Here is a 24,920-nt window from a genome sequence, read left to right on the forward strand (position 1 = left end):
GTTAGGACAAAATTCAATTGTCATGATAACTTTCCAGAAATAAAATTACAATATAAAAGGCAAAGGAAAATTTTAGGATTATTGAAACCTATTTTCAAATTTTTCCTTCAGAAATGATTTTACCTAGTTAAACTCCAATCATCTACTTAAGAAATATATGTTAAGTTTTGATCCCCACATCAGGTGTAGTGCTAGTCACTGCGAATGCAATTTTTACTTTCATGTAATTTATAAATTTTATTCTTATATTTTTACATCCAGGAAAACGTAACTAAGATGCTATCTTGTATATAATAGTTCCCTTTATATTTAATCCTGTCTGTATCAGCCTGGAGACAATTTTGGTTTGCTCTAATGATGTAGAGGTTGGAAAAATGTATCTACATATATCAACCCTAAGGAAAACTAGGAAGTCATAAACCAACATTACAATTCCTTTTTCCTTCTTTTCTACCTTTGGACATTTTTGCTTTTGGTTAGTGTTACTTGGGCCCATACTTCACTTACAAAATTATGATACTGCTAATGCCTGAGAACCATGATAATTTTTATAGTATGTGAGCTGACCTTCCTAATAATCTGTCAGTTCATGTCTCAAATAGAAAATATATACATATATCATTCTCAAAGGAGGTGATTATTAAAAAAACATGTAATGTAAATTTGTTGTTTACATTTTCATGCTCAAGGCTGTTGATTTTTTTAAATGTATGCAATTTATTTTCTCTCCATGCTTGAATTGTCCTGCTGCTTATTATTCTAGAGCATAACAGTGAAAATGCCATTAATGTATTTGGTGAAGAAAATCAGCATGAGTTCAGGTTTATGCCACATAGGCTGTATGTTAGCATTTTCACTGACAGTACTCCCTTATTAGGACTCCATTTTTAATATGTGTTCTTCCAGAATTTAGCAGTTTTTTCCTTCAGTGGATTACTTTTGTAGTTCTTAATAGTTTTAATTAGTTTATAGTCTTTGGCTAGTTTTATAATAGGGCATTAAAAGAAAATATAGCTTTCAATTATTTTCAAAGTGAGAAAAGGCTCAGAATTCTCTTTCTGTGGGAACATATTACACAATTGATACTATGGATAATCATATTTTATTTCATTCACTTCATGATCTGTGGTTGATTTACTGTTGCAGTGTTTTTCCAAGTTACTTTTAAAAATATCTTTTGACTCCATTTTAAGTAAATATTAAAATACCATTTTATATGCCCATTTAAAAGGAATACATAATTTAAGGAGAGGTATGTGTCCTTTCTATCTCCCTAGAAACTCCATAGCCTTTTAAAAACTTTCTATAAATGACAGGTTTTTTTGAGCTTTTATCTGTTACATTTCATTGTCATAACTTTGTTATTCTGAAAGTATTGTATGAAAGGAATGTTCTAAAGATAGTAGTGCAATTAATAGTGGAAAGTGACATAAAAAATGCAAAATGAATTGTGGGGTACAAATCAAATTCTTCATTTGTATGAAGCCTGAATTGTTATAGAGATCATCAGGTCTCTCATGCTTACAATAAATGAATTAATAGTAAATACAAATTACAGTGAGACACATAGTAGTTTGCCATCCCTATCTGAAATATCCATAGAGACAGAAAGCAGTGGTTACTAATGGACAGCAAGATGGAAAAATAGGGAGTGATTACGTAAAGTTCAGAGTGTTCTGGGATGATGAAAATATTTTGAAACTGGAAGGAGGTGGTGATTCCACAGAATTCTGAACACAGTAATTGCCACTGAATTGTATACTTTAAAATAGTCAGTTGTATGTTTTGTGAATTTTACCTTAATTTAAAAAATATTGTCAACACAAAAATATATTTTTATAGCCATATTTAAAATATAAACTCATGGGTGAAGATTAGGTGTAAATTGCCATAGGTTTCAGAAGATTGATTTCAGAAGTCTGTGAGATGCATGTATGAGTTCATTTTAGAACATGGAAAAATGTTTGCTTTAAAGGATTAATTGATTTGAAAGTATTATTTCTTTTAAAGTGTATCTTTTATTTTATGACATAATATTTACTTGTAAAAATATTCTGTAACCTTAATATTTTTGGTCGAAAAACAAAACAGGTAGGAGGACAGGGGAAATAAAATGTATTTCTAAAGTACCTTGTTTAGTCCCTTTCTTCAACATGCCAAATTTCTCTATGAATTTCATATATCCCCTCTGTCATTTGCTAAAGCATTATAATAGCCTGTGGTTATGCCGACAGACATCAGTAACACACTCCACATCTGAATATTTCTTTCTTCCTTTGGGAATATTTCCACATAAAAAGGAAGACAGCTTAGATTTGAAACTGCCTTGGTTTTGAAAGAGACAGAGAGAGAGAGAGAGAGAGATTGAGAGAGAGAGAAAGATGACTCATGATTGAATGACAGTCGCTTTTAAGTCTGCTTTCCTTTGGGTTTTAGATTTATGTCTTAAATAAACGTGTCTGTTCGATGCCAACTGAATTGAGCAAAAGTACTCCTAGTACTCATTATCTGTTTCCAGTTAGCAGTGGAAAGAGAGAAACCTTTAACTATTTATGATTTTGAAGTAGACAAGAGAGACATCCATAAGAAATGTGAGGAATGGGATGGAATCTTGGTGATAGAAGCAGAATTTAATGCCTTGAAATCCATTCCCAAACCTGATTATGTTCTGATTTAACTGTTGGAATGCCTAATAAAGGCACAACATTCTGATTATTGTGGTGTCTTTTGGAAACTGTTTCAACATGAAAACAAAAGTCAGTAAGAGAAAAGGAATTTGATTTGATTCTGAGAATTTGATTTAGTTATTTAATTAGAACTGGGTTCTATTTTCTGTGTTTACACTATCTTGCTTTTTGTTTGAGTATGGGCAAGTGTGACTAGCCCTTTTCTGTGTTTCCTCATCTACAAATTGTGAGTAGAAGCAACTACCTCATAAGGTTGTTGGAAATACCATGAGGCAATAAACTTACAATAAACTGTCAATAAAGGCTTGGAAAAGTATAACGAACTGTGTAAGCAAAAAGAAATAAGATATTGTCATTAATAGGTGTGATGAGCAATAAGCAGTGTTATCTCGAGTGGTACATAATAAATGTCTGATGATGGTGTTTCAATACTAGAACCTGATATGGATTCACCAAGTATGAATCAACTAATTAGTCCAATGTATTTCTGCACACTTTTATTTTAATGTGTTTATTCTTTTAAGAAATTCTAAAGCCAACTTGGCTAATAGTTTTTGGACTTTGGGTAGACATACTTTGGAGAAGTCACACAATTACTTCCACAGATGGCTTTTCACTAATAACTCTGTAATACATTTTCAACTAACTTCTTTTTGCACTATTCTATTTTTTATGTAGTATGTTTAAGGATAAAATATGAAATTTATTGATTCTCGAGTTATGCTTATAATCATTCTTTCAAAGTACATGAGCCCGAATATATTATTTTATATCCAGTCTTAATTCTTGTTATGTAAACTACGTTTGAAAAATTGGATTATACAAATTCTAATATTTTGTATAGTTTTTAATGTTTCTTGGCATTGGACAAAATTAATTTATTCATCACACAGAAGTACTTAATTTTGATAAATATTGTCATGGAAAAATTGTATTTAAGGGATAGTTGTATGTGTTTGTTTTTACTTTTGGTCTTTTAGTTCCAGCGTGTTGTCCTTTTTGGTTTTGTTTTATTGCTTTTTTCTTTAATTTTGCTTACCAGAGCCAAAGCCTTAGTAGAAGAACAACGCCTTTTGTTCCTAGGGTTCAGGTAAAGGCCTTGTCTGCCTGATAGAAACTAAAGTTGTGTTTAACCCTTATTTGTATGTTTTTGGAAAATGCGTTAGTAGGAAAACTTTTTTTGGTATGTTGCTCCAAACCATATTATTGACTATCAAATCATTTTATTAGCCAGCTTGTAAAATTTTGCATGGGGATTAGAATATTGAATAAAAATTTAAAGAGACAATCTTTGTTAGTGATTTTATATGATAAACTAAATACTAAATCTTATAGATTTCAAAATGGCATTTAATGTAGATTTAATGTAGATTCTACATATATATGACATTTACAGAAATAGCTAATTTTATACTGTTGATATTTTCCTTTATTACACTAAGGTTGCTGTCTCTTTAAATCACTCATTATGTCACTTAATGTCTGTATTCTCTTGCATTTTCCAAGTAATAACTCCTTGAGGAGATTGGCAAATAAATTTGTACCTTATTTAAAATATGAATTTTATGCATATTATATATAAGGTTCAGTTTTGGGAAAGTATTTTAGTTTGAAAGAACAAAATTATAATCCAAATAAAATAAATTGGATTTATTTTGTTAATATTTTGCCATTGTTTTATTTAATTTTATGTAATACTTGGGTACAAGTTGTTTGCCTCTTTTCATTAGGAAACCCTTATATGGTAAAGTAATGGCAATATAGTTTTTTTTAAGTAGTATTATGCTCTCTTTGCTTTGCTGCATGTTGTTTTTAAAAAATTTGTTGCTTCTGAGTAATACTTATTTTGTTTAAATTTTAAAAATTAAATTATTCTTGTTAATATTATACAATATAAAATATTTACCTATGCTGCTTAGGTCCTACTTAGGAAAATTAAAAATAGTTACATGCTAAAGCTGGAATGAGAAATATTTTAAAGCAATTTAAATTATACTAATATTTTTATTAATGAAATTGGGGCTGAACAGGAACTATGTCAGGACCAGAATTGTGAAGATATGTTTGTTATATTTGGGGGAATCAACAGCTATATTTTAAACACTTATTTAAAAAGCACAGATAAGAAATTAAGAATGTTATAAAGTGATGTACCTAATAAAATCTGTTTTGATTATGTGAACTGGATATCTATTAAAAACTTCAATGCAAGTCCTATAATATAAATAAAAATTAGGGCTATATTCAAATACTCAGTTTAAGGCAGTCTATTAAAAGGTGTAATTTTTGTCAAATAATTAGTAAAGTTAAAATGTGCCTATTTGCTATTTAAATTATTTTAATATTTGCATATTTGTAATTTATACTTTAGTAAACTCTAAAATATTATACCAAAAATATGAAAGCCGTATGTTTACTCTGTATGAGAAATTGATAATATTAGTAACTGATAATATTTTGGTTTTCCATGGCATAAGGAAATCTGAAAAGAATACTCTCTATCAGACTTTTGAAATATATATCTCAAATGCTAGTTTTAATTATTTTAAAGGAGAAAAAATATTGCTGGTGGAGATGGCAACAAGTACTTAGTTTAACCCCCCAAAAGATTCTCATAGAAATCAACAATTTGCTCTAATAATTTTTAGCTTAGTCTCATAATAATTATTATTTGTTTCTTAAATGTAACATTTATTGAAAATAAATTGCAGAATCTTTTTTTTCCTTTGAGATGCTTAATATTCACGTCATGACCCTCAGAGAAAGCTTTTTAATGTCTTAGAAAAAATAAAGCCATAAACTCTTTAAAACTGGTGAAAATAGAGAATACCATAGAAATCAGTTGGGTTTTTGTCACACATTTAGAACCATGATACTATCTATAACACCTCTTTGATCTCATATACAACACTCCTGCATTTCTTTCTTTCTTTGTTTTTCACTTATGTCTTTTGCCAGAAGAATAGTCTCCTTTTTGACCATTTTTCTTATCTGTATCTATGTTCTAATATTATTAGACAAGCAAATATTTGAACTGTTTTCCTTTCATATTTTGGAGCCCTTTTTCTTCAAGTTGTTAATCTCTTAATCTAAGGCAGTGGTTCTCAAATTTTAATGCACTTGAGGATCACCAGAGGACTTGTTAAAATCCAACTTCCAGGGCCTCATTCTGATTCAGTAGGTGAGAAGTGGGCCCCAGAAATTTGTAACTTTTTAATAAATAAGTGAGATAATACTGACACGGAAAGTTTATTAACCACAATTTGAGAAATACTTGTCTAGGATCTATTTTTATACCTAGCAGTTACATTAGAAAAATTTCTTGTTGTACAATAGCAAGATTATACCTGCATTAAATGTAAAAACATAAAAATTGGTAACTATAATTTAAACAATTTGGATATTTCTTTTTTTTTTTTTTTTTTTTTGAGACGGAGTCTCGCTCTGTCGCCCAGGCTGGAGTGCAGTGGCGCAATCTCGGCTCACTGCAAGCTCCGCCTCCCGGGTTCACGCCATTCTCCTGCCTCAGCCTCTCCGAGTAGCTGGGACTACAGGCGCCCGCCACCAAGCCCGGCTAATTTTTTGTATTTTTAGTAGAGACGGGGTTTCACCGTGGTCTCGATCTCCTGACCTCGTGATCCGCCCGCCTCGGCCTCCCAAAGTGCTGGGATTACAAGCGTGAGCCACCGCGCCCGGCCCAACAATTTGGATATTTCTTACTCTTATTCCTATAAAAGAGCTGATTCCATTTGGCAAAAAAAAAGATAGAAATAATTTTATATACTTTTTTGGGCTGTCAGTTTACCTTTTCTGACTCAAAAGTTGCTCAGTGTCTCATTCTCTAGGATATGAAGTGAGGGACTCGACAAAGCTATGTTGGAATTGGAACTGAACTGCCAGTGTTTCATGTATAACCAGTAGTGATTTTTAACTGTTATTCTCAAGTTCCAAATTTCTGTCCATTTCAGTTTCAACATAGTGGTTAGACATGTGCTGAGTTCTGGGCCAAGTTATGGATCAAAGCCATAATTATCATAGATCCTGACATAGTAGAATCAGACAGCTAGGTGTGCAGGTGTGAGGTATGTGTGTGGGAGGTGATAACTGTTCAATCAAGTGAATTCAGCAGTTGGATATGAAGTTCCCTTCCCTAATTATGGCACAGGGAAATTGTTCTCATTTTCTTATCTCAAATAATAAAATGTACTCTTTTATCCTAAGGATATTATTCATCAGCTTCCCAAAAGAATGAGACTTAATGTCTGAATAAGGAAAAATTTTAAAGATGAATTCATTATCGTTTCAAGTTCAAACTGAAGGAATCTATTGACTAAAGCTACTAGTAAATCACTTTTGCCTATAATATTTTAAATGTTTTTAACTGTGAAACAACATAAAACATTTACTTGAAAATTCCCTATGAATGTTATATAAACAGGATACTATCTACTCAATTCATTTTGAGCACTTATTCTGAACTCAGTTCAGTAGGGGAACCAAAATGAACTAGTGATTCTTGCATAAGTAAAGATACAGATCAGTTATTGTATATAAAGTCCTTAATTATGATAATGTAATTATGTGCATGTTAATAAGCAATCACATTAAGATAATAAAAAGCCCACATGCTTGATCAGTCAAACTGAAATGTCTGAATCATTCTTTTATTCATTGAAGTTATTATAGTATATCCTTTTATTTTAACTAGCCACAATTTACTAAGTAAAGTTTATATTCTGTGCTAATGTTATTGTAAGAGAATGGGGTGAAGATTGGAAAAGTAAACATTGTGTTTATGTAGCAAATGTTTGAATTGATAAATAAATATTTTTGCTTTTCAGATAAAACTATGGTTTGACAAGGTTGGTCACCAATTAATAGTTACAATTTTGGGAGCAAAAGATCTCCCTTCCAGGGAAGATGGGAGGCCAAGGAATCCTTATGTTAAAATTTACTTTCTTCCAGACAGAAGGTAAGGATATAAAACAAAAATAAATGTTCTGGAAAATAAATGAGAAAATGTTAATAGCAATGGGTATTTCAATTCTGTATCATTTATTGATATCATACTAGTGAGATATGTGAAGTTTAACATAAACATGATGTTCTTAGGAAACAAAATAGTGACAGTAAATAAGATTTTTTAAAACTTAAATGTATATGTGATTTTGAATATTAATTTTAGGCATGTGTATTTCTTGTATATATTTTCATTATTCAAAATCATTAAAAATTATGCGTCCTAAAATCAAATTTTTAACACAAATTATAGAGTCAAAAAGCTAAAATACTAGAATTTTTAGTCAAAAATACTAGCTTTTTTAGTAAAAAAGCTAAAAATACTACTAAAAAGTACTCATTTCTCTGCAATTTCTACCTCCTCTTACCAAGATATTATTTCTCTCTATTCTATAAATTTAACAAGTTATTTTGTATCATCACCTTATATCGTCAAGAAAACTTACCGCAAGTCCCAGAATCACCTTCTTCAAGCATTATTTGTTTTGTATCTATTCTAATCAATATAAATGGTATCGTTCTACCCTTATTTTTTTTTTTGTTCTACCCTAATTTGATTGGAGAAATATTTTATCCGAAAACAAATCTAATGACTCTGAATTTCAGGCATATAAAAAATAAAAGAGACTATTCAATAGGCATCATGAAAAAAGAAAGAAGGAATAATACCAGTTACCTTTCCCCAATTATCTGTCTGCATCCCTGCCTCCCACGGCAGAGTGCTCTTAAGATCTCGTTATTTTTTCTCAGGTTGAAAGTGGTTAGGCACAGATGTGATGTTAAATATGTTTATATGCTTTTGGAATCTCATTGATTTAGTTATTTATTTCAAGTAGAAAGTCATCAAGGTTGAGTTGGGTACCGAAGTGTCACCTGAACAACAATCTCAGCAAAGAAAAGGACAAAAGAATAGACAATGAACAAAGGCTTTGCATTTTATTCGATACATATTTTGAAGTCAAAGCTGTATATCAGATTCTTCAGGATATATCAAAATGAAACGACATCAAAAGTTATTAGAAACTATTTGCTATATAATTTTATCTTATAAAGTTTGATTAAGAAAGCTGTTTTTAACAATTTAGGTTGTCTTTTGGAGAGAGATACATGTGGAACTATAAGGGAAGAGGTCATCCATAATCATCTATGCTTTTGTGCACATTACTTAAGTTTCTACTCACTCAAAACTTTGAAGAGAAACATATTTTTAAGACGATTAAAGTCTTGCAAATTACTGAATTTTTTTCGTGACTATTTTTGCTTAGTTTTATTTTTATGTAACCCCTCTTCCTGGATTCTGACCAGATAGAGCTAAAATGGAAGCTCTTCTAGGCTGGGTGCAGTGGTTCATGCCTGTAATCACAGCATCACTTGGGGCGAGGAGTTCAAGACCAGCCTGAGCACCATAATGTGACCCTATCTCTATGGCCGGGTGTGGTGGTTCATGCCTGTAATCCCAGCACTTTGGGAGGCCGAGGCGGGTGGATTACCTGAGGCCAGGAGTTTGAGACCAGTCTGGCCAACATGGTGAAACACTGTCTCTACTAAAAATACAAAAAATTGGCCAGGCACGGTGGCTCATGCCTGCAACCCCAGCACTTTGGGAGGCCAAGGTGGGCAGATCACAAGGTCAGGAGATCGAGACCATCCTGGCTAACAAGGTGAAATCCCGTCTCTACTAAAAAATACAAAAAGTTAGCCAGGTGGCAGGTGCCTATAGTCCCAGCTACTCGGGAGGCTGAGGCAGGAGAATTGCTTTAACCTGGGAGACAGAGGTTGTTGCAGTGGGCCGAGATCACACCACTGCACTCCAGCCTGGGTGACAGAGCGAGACTCTGTCACAACACACACGCACACAAAATTAGCCAGGTGTGGTGGCAGGTGCCTGTAATCCCAGCTACTCGGGAGGCTGAGACCGGAGAATTGCTTTAACCTGCGAGGCAGAAGTTGCAGTGAGCTGAGATTGCATGCGGCATTGCACTGCAGCCTGACGACAGAGCAAGAATCCATCTCAAAAAAAAAAGAGTGAAAGATGAAATGGAAGCTCTTCTTAACCAGTCCTTTATATTCCGGATGTAGTATTTTTGTATCTTTTGTCAACACCAAGGAATGTGAGAGGCATTTGAGTGTTTCCTTCTCAGATTATTTCTCAGCTGAGTTCCTTGTTATTTATCAGGAATTTGAAGATTCTTTAGATAAATTTTATAGCTTACTTTATTGATTAGGTTGTGTCAAGGTTTCATCTGTAATAGTGAAAAGAATTCTCTGCCTAACTCAGAAAGTTACATTATCATCTTAACAATTTTTTATTTGTGGTTGACACAAGTTTTTACACATTAATAAAGGATTGTTTGTGCTTTTGTTATGAATTATTAAATTTTTTTGACAATTTTTCCTGAAAGAAATACTTGAACAAGTAAACAGAAAACAATTGATGCCTTTTTATTGATGAGATTTTTTAGAGGGGCCAGAGAGATTACATAGAAGAAATCTAGTATAAAATTTCAGTTACGCCATGTGAAAATTATTTCCTAGATAATGTACTGTGTACTCTAAAAAATAACTGGGCTTGTTTTATACTCTTTTTTTATATCTTGAAGTTAGTTACTAGTTCAAATATATTTCTTCTTCTAATTTTAAGTAAAAACATCAAGTGTTTGCATGCTGTTACTAAATTACATTTAATGGAAACCAAAGTCCTAGTAACATGAAAATAAATTTTTAAAAAAGGATTAAGTTGGATTTTATTTTTTTTAAAAGTTAACTACCTTCTCAGCAATTTGATGATTCATTAAAAGATTAATTATTTATTTTATTATAATTAGGCTTTTATTTTAAAATGATCTCTTATGCTTATTGATCTTAGTGTTTAAATATTTTTAGCACCTTGTCAGTGTTTAACTTATGCAGTATGCTTTGATTCTAAAGGCTTTATTTATACTTCTAGAGAAAGTAAAATTCATTTTTTTTAACTTGCTGAAGATAAGGTTATTTTTCATAGTTCTTTTTGTGAATTGGTGCTTGGGTACATACTAAATTGCCTTATTAAATTGTAATCATATATGTTAGGTGTATAAGAAACTTCAGACTGTCTGTTCCTCTTCCTGTCCAATATAGAAATCCTGTCTAAAATTTTCATTCTTTATCTGAGAACTTTTTTTTGTCCTTACGAGGAAGTTCATGACTTCCTCTTCTTTTTCCTTTCAGATTTTGATATAAACCATTCTTTTTTTTTTTTTTTTTTTTTTTTTTTTTTTTTTTTTTTGAGACAGAGTTTCACTCTTTTTGCCCAGGCTGGAGTGTAATGGCGTGATCTTGGCTCACTGCAACCTTCGCCTCCTGGGTTCAAGCAATTCTCCTGCCTCAGCCTCCCTAGTGGCTGGGATTGCAGGTGCCTGCCACCATTCCTGGCTAATTTTTCGTATTTTTGGTAGAGACGAGGTTTCACAGTGTTGGCCAGGATGATCTTGAGCTCTTGACCTCGTGATCCACCCGCCTCGGCCTCCCAAAGTGCTGGGATTACAGGCGTGAGCCACCACCCCCAGCCAGATATAAACCATTCTTGAATTAGATAGCAAGGCTCCAGTTAAATACTTTCATCCTGGCCTTTGCGGAAGGAACTTTATCTTTTGAAAGGGTCTCAGAATTCATTCTTTATCAACGAAATATGAGTAGATGTCCCTTCCATACACCTTATACAAAAATTAATTCAAGATGGATTAAAGACTTACATGTTAGACCTAAAACCATTAAAACCCTACAAGAAAACCTAGGCAATACCATTCAGGACATAGGCGTGGGCAAGGACTTCATGTCTAAAACACCAAAAGCAATGGCAACAAAAGCCAAAATTGACAAATGGGATCTCATTAAACTAAAGAGCTTCTGCACAGCAAAAGAAACTACCATCAGAGTGAACAGGCAACCTACAGAATGGGAGAAAATTTTTGCAACCTACTCATCTGACAAAGGGCTAATATCCAGAATCTACAATGAACTTAAACAAATTTACAAGAAAAAAACAAACAACCCCATGAAAAAGTGGGCGAAGGACATGAACAGACACTTCTCAAAAGAAGACATTTATGCAGCCAAAAAACACATGAAAAAGTGCTCATCATCATTGGCCATCAGAGAAATGCAAATCAAAACCACAATGAGATACCATCTCACACCAGTTAGAATGGCCATCATTAAAAAGTCAGGAAACAACAGGTGCTGGAGAGGATGTGGAGAAATAGGAACACTTTTACACTGTTGGTGGGACTGTAAACTAGTTCAACCATTGTGGAAGTCAGTGTGGCGATTCCTCAGGGATCTAGAACTAGAAATACCATTTGACCCAGCCATCCCATTAATGGGTATATACCCAAAGGACTATAAATCATGCTGCTGTAAAGACACATGCACACGTATGTTTATTGCGGCACTATTCACAATAGTAAAGACTTGGAACCAACCCAAATGTCCAACAACGATAGACTGGATTAAGAAAATGTGGCACATATACACCATGGAATACTATGCAGCCATAAAAAATGATGAGTTCATGTCCTTTGTAGGTACATGGATGAAACTGGAAAACATCATTGTCAGTAAACTATCACAAGGACGAAAAACCAAACACTGCATGTTCTCACTCATAGGTGGGAATTGAACAATGAGAACTCATGGACACAGGAAGGGGAACATCACACTCCTGAGAATGTTGTGGGGTGGGGGGAGAGGGGAGGGACAGCGTTGGGAGATACACCTAATGCTAAATGACGAGTTAATGGGTGCAGCAAAACAACATGGCACATGGATACATATGTAACAAACCTGCACATTGTGCGCATGTACCCTAAAACCTAAAGTATAATAATAAAACATAAAAAAAAAGAAAGCAACAGGCAAAAAAAAAAGAAAAGAAAAATAAATATTTGTTAAAGCTATAAATGAAGGGAGGGAGAGAAAGATCATACATCACAGTCCTTGTTTCAGATAAGTTATTCCCATACACATTATCACTTCTTTCCATGTATAGAGATAAAATCTCCTACATGGGTTTGCAATGTCATTTTTCTGCCAATGCCTTCTTGGTTAATAAAGCTACATTGCATGTTATCTTTTCCATGTGTATTAGCGAAATTCATTATTAGTGTATTTAAAGTCATCTTTCTGCCACATTATATATGTGTGCTCTGGAAACATATAATACCTGTTCATCATTCAAGTAAAATCTATATTAAACCTAAAATTCCAATGAGAAGAAGTTGCATTACTTCTCAATTTCAGAGACAGTTCTACCCCTTCTTTGTTCTCTCTCCTCCCTATTTCCCAAAACTCTTGGAACTGCGTTGTGCTGAGATAATTTGTAGCAGTTGATACTGTTCTAATTGGAGCTTGTCTGTCATTTTAAATAGTTCTCTTAGGTAGCTTAAATTGTATTTCCTGGAAAATTGTATTCCTATCCAGCTAGTGATCCTGTCTAATAAGCAAGAGTAATGATCTCCAAATAGGTTCGATGTACCCTAGGTGATGTATAGGATAATGTTTCCATGGTCAGGAAGAAATATTTAAATGTTTAAAAATTTTTATTTTATTATTTTTGGTTTCTGTTTTAGTATATTTCCCAATATGGACATTGTATTAGTATAACAGTATGGTAACACAGGTACAGAGATACACAACGAAAAAGAACATGAAAATCTCTGAGCTGGTAATCCCATTTATTGGGATGGTTATCTTGCATTTTCAACCCACATTATGGTGACTACCTCACATAGAAATAAATTTACAGTGTTTTAAAATACCAGATATATGTCAAATAAATATGAATTTCTTATATTTAAAAAAGTATCTTTATAAAAAATAATCAGTGGTCGTTAGCTAGAACTTTATAGATAAGAATTTGTGACTATCACAATTTACTCATCTTTTTGTAACATGACTTCTGTACTTTAAGTGAATAGTATATGTAATGTTACTGGTTAATTATCATTTAGAAGATTTTCAATAGGGTGATATGTTAAAAATTATGGAGTTAAGATTCTCAAGTCTGGTTTAATTTAGATTTTGAGAAATATTAAGTTTTCAATAATTTGTCATGGAAAAAATTTAACATTTATTGAAACATTTCTATTATTGTCATACCTATAAAGTGTGATATAGTATACACCTTAAAATTTTCATAATAATTTTAAAGGTTATAACATTTGCAATGTATGATAATTTTATGGTAAAACTTCACCTGACTTGTCTCCTGAGAAATTTTAAATTAAAAAATTTTAGGACAAAACTTATAGTTCTATGTAAGTTCATAATTCGTTGTTTTTTTCCATAGTGATAAAAACAAGAGAAGAACTAAAACAGTAAAGAAAACATTGGAACCCAAATGGAACCAAACATTCATTTATTCTCCAGTCCACCGAAGAGAATTTCGAGAACGAATGCTAGAGATTACACTTTGGGATCAAGCTCGAGTTCGAGAGGAAGAAAGTGAATTCTTAGGCGAGGTATCTGGAGTTGTTTTAAAGTTTATGCTATTCATGTTATCCTGAATACTTTTATTTATATAACTGTCAGTATAATTTTATATGTAGAATAGGCCGGGCGTGGTGGCTCATGCCTGTAATCTCAGCACTTTGGGAGGCCGAGGCGGGCGGATCACGAGGTCAGGAGATTGAGACCGTCCTGGCTAACATGGTGAAATCCCATCTCTACTACAGATACAAAAAAAAATTAGCCGGGCATGGTGGAGAGCGCCTGTAGTCCCAGTTACTCGGGAGGCTGAGGCAGGAGAATGGCGTGAGCCCAGGAGGCGGAAGTTGCCGTGAGCCGAGATTGCGCCACTGCCCTCCAGCCTAGGTGACAGAGCGAGACTCTGTCTCAAAAAATAAATAAATAAATAAAAATAAATAAATAATAGATATAGAATATCTGCAAAGGTAGGCACAATTTTTTTTAATGGAATGTATTTCAGCTGCTGCTTTAGGACAAAACTTGTTAGTATAGAAAACAGTGGTTCTACACATTCTGACAGTTTTTACATGTCAGTTCTTATTTTAGAACTCTCAGTGTTGAATGATAAAAGGTTTGTATTTCACAAATATATTGCTTTGTTTTATAGTGATATTTATATATCTTGGTAGTTTACTGAACAGACTGTACCACTAATAAGTCGTTAAACCATTTATTTATTAATTATTTTCAAGCCCTACAATGTAACAGGCACTGTGCTATAGACTGAGCCTTCAAAGGTAAATAAGGAGTATTACTTCCTTCAAGGAATTTACAATTCATTAGTGATACAGACACATGAATAGCAATTAGAATATAACATGCCAATTGATATGAAGAGGAAAATGCAATAGGAATACATAATTGCTGTGCAGAGGAGGGCAGGTGGTCAAAGGAAGTCTTCACAAAGAGAGAGGAATTTAGCAAATTCAAGGGGAGTGAAATTCCTGCAGAGGAAATGAGAAGACATCAGGGTGAGGAGATCTTGGTCAATTGCATTGAAATTGGAAGGGAATATGGTAAGAAATGAGGTTTGAGGCTTAAACTGAGACCAGGGCATGTCCCTTAATATATAAACAAATCTGGATTTATCTGGTTGATAATAGGAGCCAATGACCAATAACCAATTCTCTCTTTCCCATCTCTATGGAGTCTCACTTTGTCACAGTGGCACAGTCATAGCTCACTGCTGCCTCAAGCTCTTGGGCTCAAGTAATTCTTCTGCCTCAGCTTCCCAAGTAGCTGGGACTACAGGCACCTGCCACCATGCCCAGCTAATTTTGTTTTTTTGTAGGGATGGGGTCTCATCATCTTGCCCAGTCTCATATTTTCTTTAAAAAGAAAATGGTTTGATTGGACTTGAGAAAAGTATTTCCAGCTATAATGTGGAGAATGATTGAAGAGGGGAAAGATGGGAAGCATTTATCCAACTATTAGCATGCTAAGTTACTCACTTTGAGCCTTTTTCAGTATGGTTGGTATATTAATTCATTTTCAGGCTGCTGATAAAGACATACCCGAGACTGGGAAGAAAAAGGGATTTAATGTACTTACAGTTCACATGGCAGAAGGCAAGGAGGAGCAAGTCACGTCTTACATGGATGGTGGCAGGCAAAGAGAGAGAGAGAGATTGTGCAGGGGAACTCCTCTTTATAAAACCATCAGATCTCGTGAGATTTATTCACTATGAGGAGAACAGCATGAGAAAGACCCACCCTCATAATTTGATTATCTCCCACTGGGTCCTTCCCACAACACATGGGAATTGTGGAAGTTACAATTCAAGAGGAGATTTGGGTGGGGACACAGCCAAACCATGTCATTCCATTCTGTCCCCTCCCCAATCTCATGTCATCACATTTAAAAACCAATCATGCCTTCCCAATAGTCTCCAAAGTCTTAACTCAGAATTAACTCAAAAGTCCAGGTCCAAAGTCCAAAGTCTCATCTGAGACAAAGTAAGTCCTTTCTACCTATTAGGCTATATAATCAAAAGCAAGTTAGTTACTTCCTAGATACAATGGGGGTCCAGGAATTGGGTAAATACAGCCATTCCAAATAGGAGAAATTGCCCAAAACAAAGCCCCATGCAAGTCTGAAATCCAGTGAGCCTGTCAAATCTTAAAGCTCTAAAATAATCTCCTTTGACTCCATGTCTTATGTCCAGGTCACACTGATGCAAGAGATGAGTTCCCATGGTCTTGGGCAGCTCCGCCCCTGTGGCTTTGCAGGGTATAACTCCCCTCCTGGCTGCTTTCATGGGCTGGGTGTTGAGTGTCTGTGGGTTTTCCAGGTGCACAGTGCAAGCTGTAGATGGATCTACCATTCTGGGGACTGGAGGTTGGTGGCCATCTTCTCACAGCTCCACTAGGTGGTTCCCCAGTAGGGACTCTGTATGGGGCTCTGAACCTACATTTCCCTTCTTCACTGCCCTAGCAGAGGTTCTCCATGAGAGCCCCGCCCCTGCAACAAACTTTTACCTGGACATCCAGGCATTTCCATACATCCTCTGAAATCTAGGCAGAGGTTCCCAAATCTCAATTCTTGACTTCTGTGCACCTGCAGGCTCAACATCATGTGGAAGCTGCCACGGCTTGGGCTTGCACTCTCTGAAGCCATGGCCCAAGCTGTAGCTTGGCTCCTTTTAGTCACAGCTGGAGCAGCTGGGACTCACAACACCAAGTCCCTATACTTGGTGTCACAGTACGGGGACCCTGGGCCCAGCCCACAAAACCATTTCTTCCTCCTAGGCCTCCAGGCCTGTGATGGGAGGGGCTGCCGTGAAGACCTCTGACATGCTCTGGAGACATTTTCCCCATTGTGGATAGGCGATTAACATTTGGCCCCTCATTACTTATGCAAATTTCTGCAGCTGGCTTGAATTTTTCCTCAGAAAATGGGATTTTCTTTTCTACCACACCACATTGTCAGGATACAAGTTTTCCAAACTTTTATGCTCTGCTTCCCTTATAAAACTAAATGCCTTTAACAGAGCCCAAGTCACATCTTGAATGCTTTGCTGCTTCAACATTTGTTCCACCAGATAGCCTAAATCATCTCCCTCAAGTTCAAAGTTCCACAAATCTCTAGGGCAGGGGTAAAGTGCCACCAGTCTCTTTGCTAAAACATAACAAGAATCACCTTTGCTGCAGTTCCCAAAAAATTCCTCATTTCCATATGAGAATACCTCAGCCTGGACTTTATTGTCCATATAGCTATCAGCATTTTGGGCAAAGTCATTCAACAAGTCTCTAGGAAGTTCCAAACTTTCCTACATTTTCCTGTCTTCTTCTGAGCCCTCCAAACTGTTCCAACCCCTGCCCATTACCCAGTTCCAAAGCACTTCCACATTTTCAGGTATTTTTTTAGCAGTGTCTCACTGTACTGGTACCAATTTACTGTATTAGTTCATTTTCATGCTGCTGATAAAGACATTCTTGAGACTGGGAAGAAAAAGAGTTTTAATGGACTTACAGTTCCACATGGCTGGGGAGGCCTCACAATCATGGTGGAAGGCAAGGAGGAGCAAGTCATGTCTTACATGGATGGCAGCAGGGAAAGAGAGTGAGAACTTGTGCAAGAGAACTCCTCTTTATAAAACAATCAGATCTTGTGAGATTTACTCATTATGACAAGAGCAGCACAAGAAAGACCCACCTCTATTATTCAATTGCCTCCCACTGGGTCTCTCCCATGACACAAGGGTATTGTGGGAGTTAAAATTCAAGATGAGATTTGGGTGGGAACACAACCAAACTATATCAGTTTTTTTTTTTTTTCTGAGTAAATTAAATAGTAATCTCATGGGAAAAACAATCTATAGAAATATTGAAGTGAATGTTGTCAGCTAAGGAACCAAAGAGTGGTAAAACTAAAAACACTTCTGTATTTCCAGCACTTTGGGAGGCCAAAGAGGGCAGATCACCTGAGGTCAGGAATTTGAGACCTGCCTGACCAATGTGGCAAAACCCTATCTCTACTAAAAATACAAAAATTAGCTGGGCACAGTGGTGGGCTCCTGTAATTCCAACTACTTGGGAATCTGAGGCAAGAGAATTGCTTGAGCCTGGGAGGTGGAGCTTGCAGTGAGCCAAGATCGCGCCACTGCACTCCAGCCTAGGCGACAGACTCCATCTCAAAAAAAAAAAAAGCCAAAATCCCTTGTGTGACCTTTGGGAAGAAGGGTCACACAGTTGTTTGGAGCAGAGATTCTGGAGCTAGCTGCTTGAGTTTTATATTCCTGGCACTACCACTTCTTAGCCTTGTGTCTTTGAACAAGTTATTTAACCCATCTGTGCTTCAGTTTCTTCTTCAGCCAAGTAGGAATAATACTAGTATAGAACTCAGGGTTAATATGAGAATTAAATAAGTGTGTTGTATTGTGTGTTTGTAATCCTTTGGAACACAGTACCTATAATTTTGAAAATGACTAGGGAAAATTTAGGAAGAGTGAAATAACTCCAGACATGGTGGCTCACACTGTAATACCAATCCTTTGGGAAGTGGAGACAGGGGGATAGCTTGAGACCAGGAGTCCAAGACCAGCCTGGGTAACATAGCAAGAACCCCATGTCTAAAAATAAATAAAAAAAGAAATTAGCCAGGCATGGTGGTGCATACAGTAGTCTCAGCTACTCAGGAGGCTGAGGTGGGAGAATTGCTTTACCCCAGGAGTTTGAGGCTGCAGTTAGCTATGATTGCACCCCTGCACTCCGCCTGGGTGACATAGCGAGACCCCATCTCAAAAACAAAAAAGAGGCTGGGTGCGGTGGCTCACGCTTGTAATCCCAGCACTTTGGGAGGCCAAGGCGGGCGAATCACGAGGTCAGGAGATCAAGACCACGGTGAAACCCCGTCTCTACTAAAATAGCCGGGCGTGGTGGCGGGCGCCTGTAGTCCCAGCTACTCGGGACTGAGGCAGCAGAATGGCGTGAACCTGGGAGGTGGAGCTTACAGTGAGCCGAGATTGTGCCACTGCACTCCAGCCTGGGTGACAGAGCGAGACTCCGTCTCAAAAAAAAAAAAAAAAAAGAAAGAATGAAATATTAACTTGGCTGTATCGCTTCTTTACCTCCCTTAGATAAATAGTAATTTATCTTTATGTGGCAGTTCTTGTAAACACAAAGCAGAAACACTGTCACTTGCACAACCTCCTAAAAAAAATAGGCATTCATTTCTACAGACTTATATTTGGGGTAAATTTTAAAAATATTCCTATTATAACATTTATATTATAATGGTTCATATTTAAAATCCATTCTTGTTTTTTTCTTTTCTTGTTTTAAATCTTTACCAGGATGGTATGATAAATACAGAATTTTAAATAAGACAGACTGATTCAGTTTACACCTCTTTCACTTACAAGCTGGTGTGACCTTAGACAAGTTCTTTTAACCTTTCTTAGCCTTGGTATTTTTGCTTATGAAAATTAAACAATAAGACAAAGCTAGTAATTTTTTAATAATTATGACAGATAATATGGCACGGTTCTTAATACACAGTAGGCACTTCAAATTTGTTTTTCTCTTCCCATTTAAGAGTTCTTGTAAAAGTTAATTTTTTTTAACTTTTAAGTTCAGGGATACATGTGGAAGTTTGTTACATGGGTAAACATGTTTCATGGGGTTTGTTGTGCAGATTATTTCATTACCGAGGTATTAAGCCTAGTACCAATTAGTATTTTTCCTGATACTCTCCCTCCTCCTACCCTCTACCCTCCGATAGGCCCCAGTATGTGTTATTTTCCTCTGTGGGTCCATGTGTTCTCATCATTCAACTCCCACTTAAAAGTGAGAATGCGTGGTATTTGGTTTTCTGTTCACGCATTAGTTTGCTAAGGATAATGGCCTCCAGCTCCATCCATGTTCCTGCAAAGAACATGATCTTGCTCTTTTTATGGCTGCTTAGTATTCCATGGTGTATATTTACCATATTTTCTTTATCCAGTCATCACTGATGGGCATTTAGGTTGACTCTAAATAAAAATGCTTTTTAAATTCTAAAATGATATACAAATTTTAGTTATTATTATAGTCATTTAAAATGAAAAGTGTTATTTTTGTAATGGTAAATTTGATAGCCTCTAGTAGTGGGTAGTCAAGGGTCAACAAAATAAATGTCTTAGATATTTAAAACTATTAAATCACTAAGAAGTTATAAAAGTTTATTTATTGTCAAGAACATATTGATAATTTTGCAATGTCTAAATGACCTTGTTTTTCATGTAATAGCATTACTATTATAACTATTACTACAAAAGTTATAGGACCATTTAACATAATTTCTTTATTATTGGTATATTATAACCGTCCTTTGTCTCTTGGGTTTGTAGATTTTAATTGAATTAGAAACAGCATTATTAGATGATGAGCCACATTGGTACAAACTTCAGACGCATGATGTCTCTTCATTGCCACTTCCCCACCCTTCTCCGTATATGCCACGAAGACAGCTCCATGGAGAGAGCCCAACAAGGAGGTTGCAAAGTAAGTTTTACTAAAATTCTTTCATATTTTTATTGTATTTTCCTAATCTTGAGTAATATATATGATACAGAACTTGAAGATATCTTTGTGAATATTAATAGTCATTTGTTAGTGTTTCCATAGTTATTATTGAAGCTTTTGAATTGTTTGAAACACCAAAATAAGGTTGTACCCATAGCATTCACCTATCACAGTGTTGAAGTGGTTTATATTTGTATTTTGGATGTATGACACCAAATAAGCACATTTACATTTAAATTTTAGTGCTTAGAATCCTAAATATAGGAATAAGATGGCTAATACGAGCTTAGCCACATAGCTGTATACACAAAATTATCATTTCCTCCTTTATTATTCTAGGTATTTTATGAATATGTAGTATACCAAGTATACTATAGTGGTTGAAACCATGAACTTTAATTTCAGACTACCCTGAGTTTAAATATTAATTCTTACACTTTAGAACTGTATGTCTTGTGGCAGGTCCTCTCTCTATGCCTCCCTTTCTTTGTTTATAAAAGGGAAATAGTAATACCTGCATTACAGGGTAGTTATAAGAATTAATTAGTCTCAATAATATAAACTGATGTTATCATTACTATGGTTATTATCATCAACCTGCACATTTTGCCCTGGATTTTACAGTCTGAAATATGAAATAGAATTACATCATTCCATAGATGCTTAAAATAAATTCAGAAATATTTTCCAGATTGAATAATGACATTTTAGCCTTTTTGCCCCTAAAACTCAGGTCATTATTTTTCTAATGAATCTACTATTGGAGACTGAGGTGTATGCATACTGTTTTGCATAGTATTCATGGGGTAGTTATATCTTTATGGAGACAGCATGCTCCAGTTTTAGCAACATTTTGTCAAGTGCTGCAGAACTGATTGGCATTAACCAAATTTTAGAAGTATAAATTTGTAAGCACAAATGCCATGTCATTTATTAATCATGGAAAGTATAGCTGGCAACTTAACAAATGAGTATTGTCTACATGGATCACACCCTTCTGCTGAATAAAATACATTATATATGTTAGAAGGCTGCTTGATTAGTAGAGAATTAGAGGTAAGGATTGATCTTATGGGATACTTAGTAGTCATAGGAAAGCCTAGAGAATTATTTTCACTCCTTTTTAAAATAACCTCTCTAATTGCTGGAATTTTATTTCCACTTAATACAGTCTTTTACCTTTGGATGGTATTAATTGAACACTAATTCTACAGCGTCAATGTCTTTCAGTCTCCCCACATAGTAAACACTCATCCACTTCTATTTTCAAATGCCATTACGACATCCTTTGTTGTAATAATCACATTACAATGAATTGTATGTAAATTAATTTTATTCTTTGTGACCATTGTATCTATTCAGTACTTTCTCTCTGAATTACACTGTAGGATGGCGGGTTACTACATGATGATTTCTACTGTATGTACCAACCTAATATAATTTATGTACTAATTCTTAAAGTTTATAGGCTGCTAACGCTAGCCAGCATCTTCTTTTCACTGGGGATTGGCCTTCAGTTTTTATTGCAATAGGTAATAGATTGAAGACTCTCAATACCTGAAATGCTTAAATCTACCAACATTTTTCACTTTTTTCCCCACACTACTTAGGGATAGTGGATATGAGAAACAATGAGATTAAAGTACTAGTTAGCTGTATGTGTCATGGATTTTCATGCAATTATTATAATTTATCTTGTAGCTTTTAATATTTTCACATCTCCATATGATCTTTCTGGTACTTAGTAATAGTATTAAACTTACCCATGGGTAATATAATGGCTCCATGTAGTACCATGTCAATCTTGTCACTATCAACTAACCTCTAATAAATAATTTATTAATGATATGTAAGCCTGAAGATAAGTAAAAACATGTACATACACATAAAAGAAAGAAATAAAAACTAGGAAATAACATTTATGAATAGATAGAAAGCTAAAAACAACATTACCTTTGGCTAATTAGGCTAATAGGATATATTAGTCATAATGGAAGGTACAAGTCAGAATATGAATAAATAAATCTACTAATATGTTATAGACTCCTTTGATGACAAGAACCTCCTTAAGGGTTTTTCTTCATCCAGTGGATAAATATTGCATTTAATTTTAAGTATATGTATCATATTTCAAAGATCATGATCATATTTGATAGAACATACAGATGAACAGTTATCATTAAAAGTGTGTAATTCCCCTTTGGGGAATTACATTGGAATACAATGAACAACTCTATGCCAAAAAGTTAAACAACATTACAGAAACTGATCCATAAAAAGCTAAAAATCTGAATAAACCTATAATAAGTAAAGAAGTTGAATTAATGAATTGATAATTAAAAAATCTTCCCATAAAGAAAAGCCTAGGCTTCACTCTTGAATTCTTTTAAACCTAAGAAAAGAAACACTAATGTTTCTCAAATTCCTTGATAAGAAAGAGAAAGGGAATACCCACCAATTCATTCAAAAAGCCAGTATTTTCCTCATGCCAAAGTCAGACAAACACATTAAAAGACAAGAAAACTACAGACCAATATTCTTCATGAACATGCACACAGACATCCTCCACAAACTATTAATAAATTGAATCCAACAGTATATACAAAAGATTATACACCATAACCAAAAGGGATTTATCCTAGTAAAGTAGAGTTGATTTATTATCCAAAAGTCAATTAATGTAATTGAACATATTAACAGAAAAAAGAACAAGAACCACATGAATATATGAAAATATGAAGATAAAGCTTTGGCAGAATTCAATGCTCATTCACAATTAAAAAAAAAAAGTGAATGGGCATAGAAGAGAACACAGTAGGCCTAGAAGAGAACCCTCCACAAAGTAGGCATAGAAGAGAACTTTCTGATGAAGACCACCTATGAACACCCTTTAGATGACAAACCATATTTCATGGTAATAAATGCTTTCTCTCTAATATTGATAACTAGGAAAGGATGTCTCTTCTTATCATTTTTATTCAGCAGTGCACTGGAGATTGTAGTTAGGACAGTCAGGCAAGAAAAATACATAAAAGGCATTCAGAATGGTGAGGGAAAAGAGAGAGAAACTGCCTTTATTCACAGATAACGTGATTCTATATGTACAAGATTATAAAGAACCCACACAAAAACTACTAGAACTAATAAACAAGGACAGCAAGGTCCCAAGGTACATGAACAATATACAAGAATCTATCCATTAACATTTTGATACTGAAATTAAGAAAACATTTTTGACCAGGTGCGGTGGCTCATGCCTGTAGTCCCAGCACTTTGGGAGGCTGAGGCAGGCAGATCACTTGAAGTCAGGAGTTTGAGACCAGCCTGGCCAACATGGTGAAACCCCATCTCTACTAACAGTAGAAAAATTAGCCTGGCGTGCTGACAGGCGCCTGTAATCACAGCTACTCAGGAGGCTGAGGCAGGATAATAGCTTGAACTTGGGAGGCAGAGGTTGCAGTGAGCCAAAATCATGCCACTGCACTCCAGCCTGGGTGAGAGAGCGAGACTCCATCTCAAAACAAACAAACAAAACACAAAAACAAAACAACAACAACAAAAGAATGAATTAAATTTTACAAAAGAAGTTCAAACTTGTACACTAAAAAATCACAAAACATTGTTCAGAGAAATGAAAAAGAGATATAAATAAATGGAGATGTATTCCACATGCATGAATTGGAACACCCAGTATTATTAAGATGGTAGCTCTTCCCCCAATTAGTCTACAGATTAAACCCAATTCCTATCAAAATCTAAGCAGGATATTTTGCTGAAATTAATAAGCAGATTCTAGCCTTTATATGAGAATGTATAAGATCCAGAGCAGCTAAAACAAATCTGGAAGATGTATATTTCCTCATTTCCATACTTATTGTACAGCTACAGTAATTGCAATAGTGTAATACTGGCATAATGATAGACCTATAGATAAATTGAACCTAATTTAGAATTAAAAATTACCTTCATGGTCAGTTGATTCTCAACAAAGGATCCAAAGCAAATCAATGAGGGGAAATAGTTTTTTGTTGTTGTTGTTGTCTTTTTACTGATAATGCTGTAACAATTTAATATCCACATACAAAATAGTTAATTTAGACCTGACCTCACACTATACGCAAAAATTAACTTCAAATGGATAATAGACCCAGCTGTAAGAGTTAAGTCTATAAAAGTGTTCAAAGAAAACATAGGAGAAAAATCTTCA

At 34.8% G+C, this 24,920-nt stretch overlaps 1 protein-coding gene across 44 annotated transcripts in view; it reads left to right on the forward strand.

Moving 5' to 3' along the window:
• The window catches only part of RIMS2 (regulating synaptic membrane exocytosis 2), a 775,242-nt gene that overhangs the window by 434,504 nt on the left and 315,818 nt on the right, over positions 1-24,920 (forward strand). For 33 of the 44 annotated variants that reach the window (XM_055286975.2, XM_055286969.2, XM_063642906.1 and 30 more), the window contains 3 exons: positions 7,529-7,659; positions 14,032-14,203; positions 20,539-20,692. In XM_055286975.2, coding sequence (XP_055142950.1) covers positions 7,529-7,659; positions 14,032-14,203; positions 20,539-20,692 — 457 coding nt within the window. Of the gene's footprint in view, positions 1-3,729; positions 3,778-7,528; positions 7,660-14,031; positions 14,204-20,538; positions 20,693-24,920 lie in introns of all 44 variants that reach the window. The other 11 variants (XM_055286971.2, XM_055286974.2, XM_055286991.2 and 8 more) reach the window with 1 other exon arrangement.

Source organism: Symphalangus syndactylus, chromosome 7 (genome assembly GCF_028878055.3).
Source record: "Symphalangus syndactylus isolate Jambi chromosome 7, NHGRI_mSymSyn1-v2.1_pri, whole genome shotgun sequence".
Taxonomy (NCBI): domain Eukaryota; kingdom Metazoa; phylum Chordata; class Mammalia; order Primates; family Hylobatidae; genus Symphalangus; species Symphalangus syndactylus.